This window comes from Geotrypetes seraphini, chromosome 3 (assembly GCF_902459505.1).
Source record: "Geotrypetes seraphini chromosome 3, aGeoSer1.1, whole genome shotgun sequence".
Lineage (NCBI taxonomy): Eukaryota > Metazoa > Chordata > Amphibia > Gymnophiona > Dermophiidae > Geotrypetes > Geotrypetes seraphini.
Genome location: NC_047086.1, coordinates 142,238,375 through 142,256,270, shown reverse-complemented (window position 1 = coordinate 142,256,270; position 17,896 = coordinate 142,238,375). Strand labels below are relative to the sequence as shown.

Genomic DNA, 17,896 nt, shown 5'->3' with positions numbered 1-17,896 from the left:
ACGTGTCCAGGGCACATTTGCAGGATCTTAATTTGTGGCACAGTTTAGAGACCTGGGCTTCGGATACATGCTCAAAGACTGTCCAGGATCTGTCTACTGGGATAGGGTTAGTGTCGCTGGGCACCAGAGAATTGTAAGTGACTGCTGATGGAAAAGAGCTTCTTATAGTAGCAACCTTTTTGTTGAAGAATTTTGCTAGATCGTCCGCTGCTGGAGAGGAGGGGAGAATAGAGGAGTCATTTTTAGAGGTTAAGGAGCGCCAGATATTAAACAATGTGCTGCTTTGGTTATTGGATCTGGTGATTTTGTCACCGTAGAAATTCTTCCTTGCTTTTTTTAGTACTGTATTGTATAACTTGATACTGTCCCTCCAGGATTGTCTTATCTGCGGGGGATTTAGATTTTTTCCATTTATGCTCCAGTACTCGGTATTTCTGCTTCAGTTCTCTGTGGTACAGAAGATACCAGGGGGCCTTACGGGAGTAGGAGACCATTTTAATAGATAGAAGGGCAAGAGAGCAGTATGTGGACTCAGAGAGATTTACCCAGTTGTGCCAGTTGGTTTTTGGGGTATCAGGTTTGGGACAAAAGGAAAACTGGTTGAAAAATTGGGTCCAGAACTGTTCGCTTGCAATTTTTTTACAGAAGGTAATAGATTTTGTGGCGCGGGGTTGAACCCCAAGGTGAGATATTATGTGGCTAATGCTCTCTGACATTATTCGTGTCATGGGTATGGCATCAGCTTATTCGATTTCTTGCGCATGTGGTGGGAGGGGTTAATGTCCAAGCAGACTTCCTCAGCAGACAGATCTTAGACCTGGGCAAGTGGACGCTGTTTTCGACAGCATTTCAAGCCATTGTTTGCCACTGGGATCGGCCGCAGTCTGACCTCATGGTGACGACAGAGAACAAAAAGGTGAACAGATTCTTCAGTTGACGGTGCGAGCCAGAAGCAAATCCAGCCATGGCCTCGGGGTCATTTCTTATACGCTTTTCTCCATGGCCTATGATATACCAAGTAATTCAAAGGATTGCAATTCATAAGAGCAAAGTCATTTTGGAGGCTCCAGATTGGCCCCACCGACTGTGGTACAAAGATGTGATGTGTCTTCAAATGGTCATGGTGTCTGGTTTCTGCTGGTTCTGGACCTCCTGTCTCGGAGTCCGGTATGCATAGAGGATACAGAATGATCACTTTGCTCTTACTGCATGGCTCTTGAACGCAAAGTGTTTGAGCGGAAAGGCTATTCAGAAGCAGTTATTACCACTCTTCTCAAGTCTAAAAAGTCAACTACAGCCTCTGCTTACACTAAGGTGTAGAAAATCTTTCAGTATTGGTGTGCCCAAGAGCATGTGGATTCGTTGTCAGCTCCAGTTTCTGTGATGTTGGCTTTTCTTCAACCTGGTCTTGATAAGGGACTCACCGTGGCTTAATCCAGATATAGCCAGATTTCTGAAAGGTGCTCTCTGCATCAGACCAAGTTTGCAAGTTTATTTTAAACTTTCTATTCATTCACTTCGCATGACTTTAAGGTGCAAAAGCTCTATTCGAGCTGCTGGAAGTGGCGTCCCTGCTAGATTTGACACCTAAGGTAGTCTTTCTAGTAGCAGTGACCTCAGTGAGATGAGTCTTGGAGCTCCAGGCTCTTTCTTGTAGGGAGCCTTTCCTCAAAATCTCAGAGACTGGAGTCTCTCTACGTATTATTCCTTCTTTTCTACTGAAGGTAGTTTCAGCGTTTCGTGTCAATCAAGAGGTCCGCATATCTGTCTTCCAGTCTACAGGATCTAGTAAGCAGGACTGTATTTTGAAAAAGATGTGAGAAGTGCTTCTTCGATATCTAGAAGTCACCAATGAGTTTCATCTCTCTGACCATTTGTGCTAACTTATTCTGCTAGACGAGGTGCACCAGCTCCTAAGGCAATGATTTCCAGGTGGATCCTAAGGCCATTTTGGCGGCCTACGTTTTCTGTGGGAAACAGACCCCTGTTTCTGTTAAATTGCATTCAACCAGAAGTGGGCAGAAGCTAGGGCAATCTCACCAGAGAAGATTTGCAGAGCTGCAACTTGGTCCACTCGTCATACATTTGTCAAGTTTTACAGGGTGGATGTTGCAGCACGAGAGGACTCAGCTTTTGGCTCCTCTGTGTTATGGGCCGGCACAGTCAGCCCTCCCTAGATTTCTGGGGCTGCTTTGTATATCCTGCTTATCCAGCATGACATACCTATTGCACTGGAAAAAGATTATGTTCTTACCTTGATAATATCTTTTCCAATAGATAGGTATGTCATTTTGGATTTCCATCCTGTCCTTCCTGCGCATGCCTCATTCTGTTTGTTCTTCTCCAAGTATGTATCTTGGATGTCAGTCAGCCCTTTGGGCCGTGATGATTTGCATATAGTATAGTTTTGGCATCTGCAGGGATACTACCTGAACACCTCTGATGCTTTTGTAGGGTTTTGTTCATCTTTGCCTGTTTATGTGCTTTTTGGTTGGAGCAGAATTGATGATGTGTTTTGAGATATTTTCCTATTTCCTTACTTCACTTACTCTCGGAGGAGCTTTTGCATGCTTTGTAACTAACTGTAGGTAATGGTAGAACTCTTAGTGAAGTAAGAGGGTTACAGAAAAAATCCGTAGTGGATTCCTTCTGCAGAGTTTGACAATGGGGAAATTACCTGCTTATCTAGAATGACACACTTATCTACTGGAAGAGATATTATCAAGGTAAGAACATAATCTCTTTTTAGTTATTAGTTTAGGGAGCAGGCGTTTGGGATAAGAGATTGCACACATTAGGATAGAATGCTGACTGATTTCAGGCTGATCCTCTCTTAAGCAGCACTGATAGTTTATGAATATTAAAATGGAAAAGCCAACAGTTCAGTCATATAAGCTGAAATCTGATTACTGGTTATTTTTCCTATACAGAAATGGTATCTACCCTTTGACCGCCTTTGGCATGCCCAGACCTCAGCAACCACAACAGGAAGTGGTGAAATCCCCTATTGTACCACCCTCAGTGAAAACACCTACTCCTGAGCCTGCAGAAGTTGAAACTAGGAAGGTGAGTGTGAAACTCAGAAGTAAGCTTTTAATGTGGTTGTCCATATTTCTATACCCTGTTCAAATGGAATACAGTTGAAATTGGGTATGACACCAGTCAGTGGTGTTGTACAATCCCACTTTATTCTGGGACCAGTGTGTTATTTCCATCTACCCACCAGGACTTTGTAGGAAGCCTCAAACTTCAGAGGCATAATAAACCCCTCCCCCCTTACCTCATCACTGTCCCTGTGAACATCAGTCTTTCTTCCTACAAGCCAGTCTGTAGGAGCTAGTCTCTCTTCTGCTCGTGTTTTATTTCATGTAATTTATTTTTGCATTTGTGCTGCGGAGGTTCCCTGCAGGGACAGCTCTGACTGGGAGAGATTGCAGACTTTTGGGAAAAGTCTGCTTCTGAAGGGTTCCCTGCTTGTCAGCAGGCAGAGAGAGAGGACACCAGCAGCAGGCAGAGAAAGAGAAAGAGAGGACACCAGCAGCTGGCAGAGAGAGAGAGAGAGAGAGAGAGAGGGGGGGGGGGGGGACACCAGCAGCAGGCAGAGAGAGAGAAAGAGAGGACACCAGCAGCAGGCAGAGAGAGAGAGAGGACATCAGCAGCAGGCAGAGAGAGAGAGAGGACACCAGCAGCAGGCAGGCAGAGAGAGAGAGAGAGGACATCAGCCGCAGGCAGGCAGAGAGAGAGAGAGAACAACAATGGAAGCAGAGGGAAGCCAGAAGATGAGCTTTCCAGTGTTCTGCACAGACTGTCATATGTATGACTACCTCCCCTCGGGGAGACAATCATATGTATGCGGTCGGTGCTAGGAGCTGGAAAGCTTGAAGAAGGAAGTAAAGCGACTAGAGGACAAGATACAGGAGCTAGAAGGACTACAGAGGACCCAATCAGGACAGCTGTAAACTTCATGAATGAGAGACACATTGAGGAGGAGATAGGGAACTCGAGAAATTCATTGAGGAAGCCTACAGGAGGAGAGTGGAAGAAAACGAACTTCAAATGAACGATGAAGTTACACCAACACAAACATGGAAGGGAGAACAAGAAGCAGATGACCTCAGAAGACACCTACAGAGGAACATCACACGAGGGGGAGAAAATGGCTAGTCGATGCCCAGGAGAGGAAGCAGCAAAGCACACCGAGGACATTGACCTGAGACCGAAGCAAAACCTAAAGAAAGGAAAGTCAGCGATCCTAGTGGGAGACTCGATCCTGAGGCATGTGGACAGCCACATAGCAGGAGGGCAAGAGGATCGACTGGTGACCTGCCTCCCAGGAGCGAGAATCAAGGACATCGTGGACAAAATTGGAAAGATCCTGGAAGGAGCAGAGACGGAAGAGACCACAGTAATGATCCACATCGGGACGAACAATGTCAGCAGGAGAGACTACAGAAGAAGCACGCTGATAGAACAGGTCAAGATTCTGGGAAGAAAGCTGAAGATGAGGACCCAGAAGATAGCGTTCTCAGAGATCCTACCAGTACCGAGAGCAGATGTGAAAAGGCAAGAGGAACTACAATCAATAAATGCGTGGATGAGGAGATGTTGTGAGGAAGAAGGGTTCCACTTCGTGAGGAATTGGACAACGTTCTGGGGCAAGAGCAAGCTCTATAGGAGAGATGGACTGCATCTGAGCGCGGCGGGAACAAGACTTCTAGCAAACAACGTCAGGAGAGGAATAGAACAGGCTTTAAACTAAGAAGGGGAAAGCTGACAGTCGACCAAGTGTTGACGATTCGGAAGAAGGTATCCCGTGAAGATACCGAGGGGAAAAAAGGCTGGGAAGAAACAATGGACAAATTACAGGAGTCGACTAACCCAGAAGAGGAGGTTAGAAGGATTGTAACAAAAGAGAAGAAACTAAAGACCGAAGCACTGGGAAAGGAAATGAAGACAAGAAAATACCAGGATCTAAATTGCATATATACTAATGCAAGGAGCCTAAGAAACAAAATGGGGTAATTAGAAGCCATGGCCAATGCAGAGGACATAGACATCATTGGAGTTTCTGAAATGTGGTGGAATGAAGAAAACAAATGGGATACAGCACTGCCGGGGTACAAGCTGTATCGCCAGGACAGGTCAGGACAGAAAGGAGGTGGAATAGCCCTAGTCATAAAAGAAAGCATACAATCGACAAAATGGACACAGCAGAGATGCAACAAAAAGGGAGGAAGGTCCAACCTTGTCTGCAGAAAAAACCAACCAGGAACAAACAAAAAAAGGAACTGCAGATATGTACAAGATGCAGGCGAAATTTATTGTGACAAATATAAATACAGTGGTGCCTCACACAACGAACTTAATCCGTTCCAGGAGCAAGTTTGTTATGTGAAACGTTCGTTGTGTGAAACGCGTTTTCCCATAAGAATACATGTAAAACAAAATAATTCGTTCTGCAGCCCTGTTTTCCCATAAGAATACATGTAAAACAAAATAATTCATTCTGCAGCCCTACATTTCCCTCCCTCCACCTCACCTTATATGCAGAGTTTGCCAGCTTTCTTTTTCACCCAGCCGCACGCTTTCAAAAAGCTGTGCACGCGCAGCTGCTGAAGTTGATCAATGTTCTCCTCTCCTGCAACTTCCGGTTTCCGGTTGCGTCAGAGGAGAAGATTGAACAACAGAGCATGCGCGCATGTGCTGCTCTTTGAAAGTGTGTGGCTGGCCGAAAAAGAAAGCCGGAAAACTCGGCATCTAAGGTAAGGTGGAGGGAGATGATGGAACACTGCATTCAGACAGGAGGGTGCTGCTGTTCCCGGCTCACATTAGGAAGCGGCGAGAGTAGTTCAGCCCCCCCCTCGGGCCCCTCGGGCGACTTCGTTGTGTGAAACGAAGTTCGTTATAGGGAGCAAGACAAAAAGTTCGTTATGCGCAGCGTTCGCTGTGCGAGGCGTCCGTTATGCGAGGCACCACTGTATATAAAAACCTTTTTACCAAACAATGGACCCGACACGGTCCGTGTTTCGGACAAACCTTCGTCGGGGGTCCAAGATGAAAAATGGTTTGGAAAAATATGCCACAAAAAATTGTAGAGTAAAAAATGTCATAAACCAAAAGGTCCGATGCGCCGAGAATCGCCAACAGTTGGCGATTCTCGGCGCATCGGACCTTTTGGTTTATGACATTTTTTTACTCTACAATTTTTTGTGGCATATTTTTCCAAACCTTTTTTCATCTTGGACCCCCGACGAAGGTTTGTCCGAAACATGGACCGTGTCGGGTCCATTGTTTGGTAAAAAGGTTTTTATATATTTATATTTGTCACAATGAATTTCGCCTGCATCTTGTACATATCTGCAGTTCCTTTTTTTGTTTGTTCACAGCAGAGATGGCCAACAAGCTGGAATCACTATGGGTTAAAATACCGGGATGGAAAGGGCCTGAATTAAAGATGGGCCTATACTATCTTCCACCCAGGCAAACCGGAGATATCGATGAAGAAATGGAAGCCGAGATGAAGCGAGAATGCAAAAGAAGGTAATACGGTTATTATGGGAGACTTCAACTACCCCGGGATAGACTGGAGTCTTGGAAGCTCAAAATGCGCTAGGGAGACAGAATTCCTGGAGGCTATACAAGATTGTTTCATGGAGCAGCTTGTTAGAGAACCAATGAGAGGAAATGCCACTCTGGATCTAATCCTAAATGGGTTAAGGTGCCTGCAAAGGAAGTAGAGGTAGTGGGACCGTTGGGAAACAGCGATCATAACATGATCAAGTTCAAGGTTGAGGTAGGAATACCGAAAGGAAAGAGAACTATAGCGACAACCTTTAACTTCAGGAAAGGAAACTACGTAGCAATGAGGGAAATGGTAAGGAAGAAATTTAGGAACACTTCCAAAAAATGGCAAACGGTAGAACATGCCTGGTCTTTTCTCAAGAACACGGTGAGTGAGGTGCAAAATCTGTATATCCCCAGATTCAGAAAGGGGTGCAAAAAGAGTCGAACAAAAGACCCGGCGTGGATAATTTAATAGTGAAGGAAGCGATAGGTAATAAGAAAAATTCATTCAGGAAATGGAAAAAGGACAAAACTGAAGGGAACTGGAAAGAGCACAGGAAGTATCAAAAAGAATGTCACCGAGTGGTTCGAAAAGCCAAAAGAGAGTATGAAGAGAGGCTAGCCAGGAAAGCACGAAATATCAAACCGTTCTTTAGATATGGTAAAGGGAAGCAACCGGTTAGGGAGGAGGTAGGACCGCTGGACGACGGAGACAGGAAGGGAATGGTGAAGGACAAAGAAGTGGCAGAAAGACTTTATGTTCTTTTCGTCTGTATTTACATCCAACATACCGGAACCTGAGCAATTCTTCAATGGAAATCAAGCAGAAAAATTAACATCCATGGAAGTGAGCCTTGAAGATGTATGCAGGCAGATAGAAAAACGAAAAACTGACAAATCCCCGGGTCCAGAAGGAATCCATCCAAGGGTTCTAAAGGAATTAAAGGAGGAGATAGCGGAACTACTGCAGCAAATTTGCAATCTATCCCTGAAAACAGGCATGATCCCGGAGGACTGGAAGATAGCCAACGTTACGCCCATCTTTAAAAAGGGATCAAGAGGTGACCCAGGAAACTACAGACCGGTGAGTCTGACCTCAGTTCCGGGAAAAATGGCAGAAGCACTGATAAAAGAAAACATCGATGAACATTTTGAAAGAAACGAACTTCTGATAACCAGCCAATATGGTTTCTGCAAGGGGAGATCGTGCCTAACGAACTTATTGCACTTCTTCAAAGGAATTAACAAACGGATGGACAAAGGAGACCCCATAGACATCATATATCTAGATTTCCAAAAAGCCTTTGACAAGGTGCCCCATGAACGCCTACTCCGGAAACTGAAGAACCATGGGGTGGAAAGAGACGTACATAGATGGATCAGAAACTGGTTGGCGGGTAGGAAACAGAGTGTAGGAGTGAAGGGCCACTACTCGGACTGGAGGAGGGTCACGAGTGGGGTCCTGCAGGGCTTGATGCTCGGGCTGCTGCTATTTAATATATTCATAAATGATCTAGAAACAGGGATGAAGTGTGAGATAATAAAATTTGCGGACGACACCAAACTATTTGATGGAGCTCGGACTAAAGAGGACTGCGAAGAATTGCAAAGGGACTTGAACAAACTAGGGGAATGGGCGACAAGATGGCAGATGAAGTTCAACGTTAAGAAATGTAAAGTATTACATGTGGGAAACAGAAACCCGAGGTACAACTATACGATGGGAGGGATTTTATTAAATGAGAGTACCCAAGAAAGGGACTTGGGGGTAATGGTGGACATGACAATGAAGCTGACAGCAAGGTGTGCTGCGGCCATTAAGAAGGCAAACAGAATGCTAGGCATAATCAAGAAGGGTATTACAACCAGAATGAAAGAAGTTATCCTGCCATTGTATCGGGCGATGGTGCGTCCGCATCTGGAGTACTGCGTTCAATATTGGTCGCCGTACCTTAAGAAGGAAATGGTGTTACTTGAGAGGGTTCAGAGGAGAGCGACGCGTCTGATAAAGGGGATGGAAAACCTTCCATACGCAGAGAGATTGGAGAAACTGGGTCTCTTTTTCCTTGGAGAAGAGGAGACTTAGAGGGGATATGATAGAGACTTACAAGATCATGAAGGGCATAGAGAGAGTAGAGAGGGACAGATGCTTCAAACTTTCGAATAATAAAAGTTGAAAGGGGACAGATTCAAAACGAATAATAGGAAGTTCTTCTTTACCCATCGTGTGGTGGACACCTGGAATGCGCTTCCAGAGAGCGTAATAGGGCAGAGTACGGTACTGGGGTTCAAGAAAGGATTGGACAATTCCCTGCTGGAAAAGGGGCTAGAGGGGTATAAATAGAGGATTACTGCACAGGTCCTGGACCTGTTGGGCCGCCGCGTGAGTGGACTGCTAGGCACGATGGACCTCGGGTCTTACCCAGCAGAGGCATTGCTTATATTCTTATGTTCTTATCTTTGGATTTTTCCTGATTTGATTTTAAAGTTATACTTGCCAGCTTCATTTTTGAAAAAAACCTCACATAGATAACCTCCCCAGGGCAGGATGTCATGGATTCATGCCTCATTTGTGGTAGATGGCTGTCGGATGCGCAGCCATGTTCCACATGCGCTGTGACCTGTAAGGAGTGTGAGGCTTGCCTGGATTCAGTGACTTTGACCTCAAAGGAGGGTCTTCTAGCACTTTCTGTCCCCAACTTCCATGAAAATGGCGACAGGGCCCTGGGAAGTGTGCAGGTGATGTTTCGGCGAAACGCAAGTGTGTCACAGGAGATAAACCCCTTTAATCCTTCAAACAGCCCTAATCTAGGATGCATGGGTCGGCTCCCACTGTGGAGGATGGGTTTCCCCGGATTTTGTTAATACTTTATCAATAATACAAAATCACCCCAGTATAAGCAAAAAGATTACTTTCAAAAGTTACAAAGCTGGTGCTTAAAGGGACACAGACTGGACACAGGGAAAACTCAAATACATGCCTTTCGGATTAACGGCATCGGTGGCTTTGGCTTGTAGCTGTCATTTTCCAGTCCCTGAGGAAGGGATTTTTCAGCCTTTATACCTGGCTTGGTTAGACATTTTCAAGAACTTTATCACTACTGTTTGTCTACAACTTGTGGAACGCTGAGCCTGAACTTGGAATGGAAGAAATAGCTGACAGACAAATTGGGCAGCATCTCATTTATTGTTGGCTGAACCTAATTGCTCCACCACTTGTCTTTTTTTTCCGTCGACTCACAGACTGGGGGCAGAGAAACTCGTTGTCCCAGATTCACTAAAGATAGCGATTCAATCGCTGTTGGCCGATTTTTTGAAACAGTGATTGATTCACTATCTTTTTTTCATGCAAATGATTTGCACAGAAGTGCAAATTATTTGCATGCAAACTCCTCGACTCAATCACTCGGTGAGTGATTGAGTCGGGGCAGAGCCCTGACAGTAGTGACAGGAGAAGTAGCCTCCTGTCACTGCTGTCTGGGCTTCTACCGGTTAAAAATTATTTTATTTTAATTTTTAAAAGTCCCCTGCGACAGTGTCACCTCCCCCTTCCTTCCACAAACCAAAAAAATAAATGGCAGGAGGGATGCCTACACCGACGCTAATGAATAGCAGGAAGAATGCCCACTCCCTCCTGCCAACAGAGTGCCCCCTCCCTCGGCCTCCCATCCCCCCTTGACCCCTCCCCCTTTCTATTACCTTTCATTGGGAGCAGGAGGAGTCCCCTCCTGCTCCTTCCTTGGCTGCTGCTGTCTGGAATGCAGGCCCCCATGGATCATCTGATCTGGATTAATGGGTTGTGGCGCTCATGTAAGCGGGTTCTTGGAAAATGAGGGTTCCGGAGTTTTGGTGGAGCTTGTGCAGTCCCTCCTGAGTGAGCAGTGAAGTGATTGGTAAATGGCTGTGTTCAGGTAACATCCATTGCAGGTAAGAAACTAATTTTAAAGTAGTCTTAAGTGACCTGGATAAATGTATATATTTCCTTTACTGCTTAGATTTACTTCAGCTTCCCAGTGAATTCCCTGTTAGTTCTTGTAGGTTATCCTCACAATCGGTTGCTTAATAAAGTTTGTGCTGCTTTGAATGCCACCTATATTAGTGAGCAAAGGTGGGTAACATGGCAGTTGAGAAATGGGCAAGCTTACTTAAGGTTTTGTAAGTTGACGTTTGCATTTGAATAGGCGTGAAGAAATTGTTTTGCTTTGTTTCTAGGTAGTGTTGATGCAGTGTAACATTGAATCCGTTGAGGAGGGTGCCAAGCATCATGTAAGTTTTGTTTTGTTTTTTTGGTGTATGTTTCTTTTGGGGGAGGGTTGTAAATTTTGTGTTCATGTGTAATTGGTTGTGAAAATTAAAACTAATAACATGATCTGTTGCTCTGAGTAAAGCTTTGCTACCTATGAGGAGCCAGTGGTATGCTTTGGGCAGAGGGACTGACAGTTTTTGGCTGCTATTTTAATAAGTGAAATTTTAGAGATGATCCTTATAGAGGTTTTGGGGATGGCTGGGTTGTGTTCTATCTAATTTCCCTTAAAACTTTCATGGAATTTTTTGGCAAAAGAAATCCCTCCTCCATCTCAGAACATTCCAATAAGTTGGAATAGCTATCTGATATGAAAGTCTTAGGCTTAATTTGTATGCACATAGGAAATATAGTTGTGGAGCAGGGAAGGAGGCAGGGCCAGGTGTGAACTTTTATTCCCCAGCTACCGCTACCAAAAATGCACTCCACGTTTTCTTCATCTTTTATATTCAGAGTCCTGGTAAGCAAAGGATAGCTAGGGTATTAAGCACTGATGATAGCTAGGGATGGAGAATCACTGGTGTAGGAATAAGAAAAAGGCATTTTCTTGCTACCCTCATCCTTGATCTTCATACCAAGTTTCTGGCTGTGTGGTTTACCCAGTGTCTTTAGAGGTGACAGGTGACCTAAACTGTTGTGCCATGCCGCCTCCCCCCCCCCCCCCAATCAGTTTTGGCCGAAAGAGCAACCAAAACTGATTAAGGATCAGCATAAGAGAGCTAACTAGAATGGGTCAAGGAGCCCAGATACTGGTCTTTACTACAGAAACTATACCAGTTTGCACAATTCAAAATTAAAAAAAGCCCATTGATGCTACTGAATTTAAGGATTAAAACTCTGCATCTTCATCATACACAACAAAAGCCTCCAAGCCAAACTACAGTTGTGTGAAAAATTAGGCCACCCCTTGAAATATTCAGTTCTTTCTTAAGAATGTTCACATATTGATGTCAAATCCTTTTTTTTTAATCTATCTCTGGAAAAGGAAATGATGTAATGGCAGGTTAAACAGCAAAAATTTTCTTTGATTTACTCATGAAACAAAAAATATCCACAAAAATGTGTATTCTAACTGAGGAATTAATTAGGACATCCTGGCTGAAATAATTGCAATGAGACGCTTCTTGTAGCCATCTACCAGTCTGAGGAAAGTTTGGCCCACTCCTCAATGCAGAATTCTTTCAGCTGTGAGATGTTTGAAGGGTTTCTTGCATGTACAGCTCATTTCAAATCACCCTACAGCAGTGGTCTCAAACTCAAACCTTTTGCAGGGCCACATTTTGGATTTGTAGGTACTTGGAGGGCCAAAAAATAAAAGTTAATGTCTTATTAAAGAAATTACAATTTTGCATGAGGTAAAACTCTTTATAATTTATAAATCTTTCCTTTTGGCTAAGTCTTAATAATAATAATATTGTAATTTATAGCTAAAAAGACATATGATCAAGAAACTGTTTTATTTTACTTTTGTGATTATGATAAACATACTGAGGGGGCCTCAAAATAGTACATGGCGGGCCGCATGTGGACCCCGGCCGCCAGTTTGAGACCACTGCCCTACAGCATCTCAATGTGATTAAGATCAGGGCTTTGACTCGGCCACTCCAGGACTCTCCATTTCTTAGTTTTCAGCCAATCCTTGGTGGATTTACTGATATGTTTTGGGTCTTTGTCATGTTGCAGGGTCCAGTTCCATTTCAGCTTAAATTTTCTTACAGATTCTCTCTCATGGTCTTCTCATGGTAGAATTCATGGTGGCCAGGTCCTGCTGCAGCAAAACATCCCCAAACCATGACACTTCCACCTCCATGTTTCACAGTTGGTATGAGTTCTTTTCCTGGAATGCTGGTGTAAGCCAAACATGTCCTTTTTTTGTGTCCAAATAATGCAATTTTAGACTCATCTGTCTATAGAACACTATTCCAGAAGTCCTGATGTTTGTCTACGTTCTCTCTGGCAAACTTCAGTCTGGCCTTGTTTCTCATAGAGAGCAAAGGTTTCCTTCTTGCATACCTCCCATGCAAGTTAAATTTATGCAGGCTCTTTCTGATTGTAGAGGTATGCACTTTCACAGTAACAAGAGCCTGCTGTAGGTCCTGTAATGACATTTTAGGGGGTTTTGGAAACTTCGTTTAGCATCTTGCGGTCTGCTCTGGGGGTCAACTTGCTTGGATGGCCAGACCTGGGCATGTTGGCAATTGTTTGGAAAATCCTCCACTTGCATACTATTGTCCGGACTGTAGAATGGCTAATATCAAATTCTTCCGAGATCTTTTCTAAAATCCCTTAACAGACTTATAAGCTGCTACAATCTTCTTTCTGAAGGCCTCAGTCAGCTCTTTTGATCTTTCCATGGTGTTCACTCTTACCGCAGCAGTCATAAGCACTCCAAACTAAATGTCTGAGGTTTAAGTAGGGCAAACCTCCGTCAAAATGCTCTAATCATGTGCACCTGATGTGATATACCTATGTGTGATTTGAGCCACTTTAAGAGGGAGGATATGTGAAGGTGTCATAATTTATTCTTCAGTTAGAATAGATATCTTTTGTTTCATGAGTAAATCGAGGAAAATTTTTGTTGTTTACCTACAATTACATCACTTTATTTTCCAAAGATAAATAAAAAAAAAGATTTGACATGTATATGTGAAAAAGTTGACACCTCATGAAATATTCCGTTCTTTCTTATTTCATAGTGTCTTAACTTTTTCACATTACTGTATATATGGTAATTTAAGTAATGAAAGACCATATTTTACCTCCAGTCAAAATAGCCCCCCCCTAAAAAAAAGCCCTCCTCATGCTTGGACCCTCAGCTAATAAAAACTGAAACATAATACAGTCAAACCTCGGTTTACAAGTAACCCGGTTTGCGAGTGTTTTGCAAGACGAGCAAAACACTCAGCAAACTTTTGACTCATAAACCGAGCATTGACTCGATTTGCGAGACCCCACTCGACCCGACCCAACCGCGGGAGCCAACAATATTGCTCACCCCGAGGCCACCGGCGCTGCTCCCTCCCTTCACGATCGTCTCTTCCCCATCTACCAACCGGCCCTGTCCTTACCCGTGTGCCACCGGAGTTAGAAAGGGCCTGTCGCCAGTCTGCTGCTGAGCCTTGAGCATCTGCACATGCTCAAGGCCTTCTGGATCTCATCTTCACCGAGATTCTCATGAGACTCGAGATCTCATGAGAATCTCGGAGAGGGTGAGATCCAGAAGGCCTGAGCATGCGCAGATGCTCAAGGCTCAGCAGCAGACTGGAGGAAGGCACTTTCTATCACGAGCGTGCAGGGGTAAGGACAGGGCCAGTGGAGGAGAGGGGTGGAAGAGGCGATAGCAGCATCAGTGGCCTCGGGTGGAGCATGGGAGTCGGGGTGCGTCCGGCAGGAGTGAGCCAGCACCTGAGAGTCCCAGTAGAGGGGGGTAGTGGCATCCGGGGGGGGGCAGCGTCCGGGAGCGGCAGAGCCAATAGTGTCAAGTCGGGCTCTGTGGCGGCGGTGGCGTTTGCTTAGCCAGCACCACCCACAGTGAGAGGCAGCGAACAGCAGCAGAGGAGAAGAATTGGAGGAGCCATGTGGATGGGTCTGTGGCAGAGGCAGCGGTGGAGGCGTCCCTAATGGTAATTAAGTTTTGGGGGATGTGGAACGAATTGTTCAAGTTTACACTAACTCTTATGGGAAAAGTTGCTTTGATATACGAGTGTTTTGGTTTAAGAGCATGCTTCTGGAACGAATTATGCTCGTAAACCAAGGTACCACTGTACTTTATTTCTATCCAGCAAAACACCTTACAGTTCTATGCTGTTCACATGAAAGAGCTGTACATATACAGTGAATTACAAAGTTAAACAATACAAATAATATTTAATCAGTACTCCAGTGCAACAGGAATTTCAGTGTTTACCCTCTTTCACTGTGAAGTCTGTAGAGAGCCTAATTTACATATTCTCCTCCTCTTCTCACTCTGGGCTGTGCTGGATTTCCTCAGTCTTACTCTTTACAGTGAAATTTTAGAAGCTTCTCTGTAATGCTCACGTTTAATTTATTTGGGGTTTTTTCTGATTTCCCCCCCCCCCCCTTAAGCGAGGCTTTTGGTGTAGAAAGCTGCACAGGAACGGGGACGACGGGAATCCCGCGGGACCCGCTGGTTCCCCCTTCGGGTCATGGGGATCCCTGTGGGGTTGGATGTACTCACGAGGCTCGTCTTTTCCCTACCTTCCCTGCCGCAGCACACAGTTGATCGGAAGTCTTCCACAATGTCAGCGCTGACGTAGGAGGGAGGACTTAAGCAAAGCCCTCCCTTCCTCCGACGTCAGCGCTGACATCGGGAAGACTTCCGGTCGGCTATGTGCAGTGGCAGGGCAGGTAGGGAAAGGCAGTGGCGTACCGAGGGGGGGCGGGGATGGCGGTCCTCCCCGGGTGCAGCCTTAGGAGGGGGTGCATAGCCGGCCAGGTCCCCTTACCTTTTGTGGCGCTTCCCCCGACCGACCGACAACAGGCCCTGCCCGACAAACCTCCCTGCCCTGTAGCCACAAATCTAAATTACCTTCTTACAGCAGCTTCAATACTCCAGCTGCTGTAAGAAGGTAATTTAGATTCGCGGCTACAGGGCAGGGAGGTTTATTGGACCAGGCATGTTCTGTTGTCGGTTGGGCCGGGTAGGTAAGGGGCAGGGAGAGAGAAAGGGAGGAAAGGTAGAGTGGATAGGAAAAGACGCTTAAGGGAAATGGGTAAAACTGAGGGGGGAGAAGGACGCTGAAAGCACTGGGGAAGACATAGGGGTGGAGAAGGACGCTGAAAGGACATGGGGAAGACAAAGGGGTAGAGAAGGACGCTGAAAGCACATGGGGAAGACAGAGGGGGGAGTAGGACGCTGACAGGACATGGGGAAGATGAGGGGGAGAAGGACGCTGAAAGGAAATGGGGAAGAGAGAGTGGGGAAAAGATGCTGGCAGGGAAGAAAACAGAGATGCCAGACTATGGGGGGAGCGGAGGGAAGAAGATGAGTGCCAGACCAATTTGGAAGGGGGGAGAAAGGGAGAGGCACAATAACAGAGCAAATGGAAGATGCAGAGAGAAGAGAGATAGTGGATGGAAGGAATTGAATGAGAACATGAGGAAAGAGAAACCAGGCAACAAAGGTAGGAAAAAAATTATATTTCTTATTTTTTTTTTTTGCTTCAGGATAAAGTAGTATATTAGTTGTGTTGATAAAAATTTATAAACATTAGAGGCTCTGGTAGAAACCCGTTTACAAATTATGTATTCTTCCCAATTAATATTTCCAAATTAATAAAGTCTTTTTGCTTATTTGTAAATGGGTTTCTACCAGAGCTTTTAATTCAGTAGCATAATTAAATGAAATAACTATTTCTGAAGTTTATAGGAACGGGCAGGGACGGAGGGGATTCCTCGCGGGGACGGGTGGGGACGGAGGGGATTCCTCGCGGGGACGGGTGGGGACGGAGGGATTCCTTGCGGGGACGGGTGGGATTCCTTGCGGGGACGGGTGGGATTTCTGTCCCCACGCAACTCTATTTTGGTGCTGCAGAGGCTCTCATTTCCCCTGAGTCATCTCTGGCTGTGAAAATATACAGGCTGTCGGAGCAGTGGTCTGTAGTCCACAGACCCATGCTTTACATGCTTCCTGTGTGGCCAGCCTGCATTAACAGGCTCACCCCAAGTGGCTTCCATGGCAGTTTTGTACCAGGATTGGGCCGACAGCATTCCTCCCCATATTGTTCAGGCTCCAGTGGAAGTCTTAGGGTGCCCCCTCAGGGGGACTGGAGGGGAGTTTGAAGAAACAAACCGGTTTCCTTTTGTCTGGCTTGTCTAAGGTAGAAATATTTTCATACCTCTGACTAGAGGTTCACTGTGAGCAGCATCCAGCGTGGCAGAATGAGTAAGGCTATGGGAAAATCAGGTGGTGGTGGGTCATTAAAAACTGATTTTAGAGGTTTCTGAGGCTAGGGACAGGGTCCCCAACCTCCAAAAACCCCTGAATTTTTTGTTTTTTCATTTTTGTCTCTTTCAGGTGCTAAAATTGCTATTGGGCAGCTGTCTTGGATTTCCCCAGTTTGATTTTAAAAGCCTCCATCTGCCTCAGAACCCCTCATTTTTTATTAAAAAGGGCATAGATCAGGGGTGTCAAACTCAATCACATAAGGGGCCAAAATCTAAACCATAGGCTAAGTCGCAGGCTGAATTTTTTATTAAGATACTTAGGGGTCCTTTTATTAAGGTACGCTAATCGATTTAGTGCACGCTAAATGCACACTTTAATAAAAGGACACCTTAGTCTTAGTAGAAGTATAGGGTTACAACCTCTCCAACCCCACGCCAGCTCTGTGATGGGCCAAAATTTAAAACCTGGACAAATCAGTTTTTGTTCTCTCAAAAGAGACCTTGCTTTTTTTTTAGATCCAAAATATACATTCCTCTTCCACTGTGCACACAGTGCAGAAATAACATTCCATACCACTGGATTATGAATGGTCTCCAGCAGCTTTCTAGACTCTTTTCAAATTACAAATAACTTCCAGAGGGTTATAACTGTGTGACTGATAAATCATAGATAGACACAGCACTGTAACCTACAAAGAACAGATATGGTCAGCTTTGGAGGACTCAGCAACCATGAGCCTTTGAAGCAGCTGTCCATTTATGTGAGAGCATGTCTCGGCTACAGTAGGGCATCCTAGGAATCCAGTTGCTAGAGGTGCACTGCTTGCCTAGGTTCTTTTTGGACTTTTTATATAGTTGTCTGATTTGAGGGCAGTGTTTAAAAGGCATTTCCAAACAGAAGAGTGTTTCTTCCTAATTCTGTATTATCTCAGGACAAGCAGGCAACATATTCTCTACATGTGGGTGACGTCACAGACGGAGCCCCCTAGCGGACATTTTCGCAAGCAGACTTGCTTGAAGACCTTCAAGCTTGCGATTGGCCCGCGCATGTGCGCGTGCCCCTCCCACCCGGTCCAGGGCACGCGTCTCCTCAGCGTGTCCTCAGTTCTCTGTTTTCCGCAG

General features: G+C 45.2%; 1 protein-coding gene across 2 annotated transcripts in view; it reads left to right on the top strand.

Annotated features, from left to right (window-relative positions):
* The window catches only part of NRBP1 (nuclear receptor binding protein 1), a 214,483-nt gene that overhangs the window by 173,539 nt on the left and 23,048 nt on the right, over nucleotides 1-17,896 (top strand). For both annotated transcript variants that reach the window (XM_033937868.1, XM_033937869.1), the window contains 2 exons: nucleotides 2,931-3,066; nucleotides 10,777-10,830. In XM_033937868.1, the coding sequence (XP_033793759.1) occupies nucleotides 2,931-3,066; nucleotides 10,777-10,830 (190 nt within the window). The remainder of the gene's footprint in view (nucleotides 1-2,930; nucleotides 3,067-10,776; nucleotides 10,831-17,896) is intronic.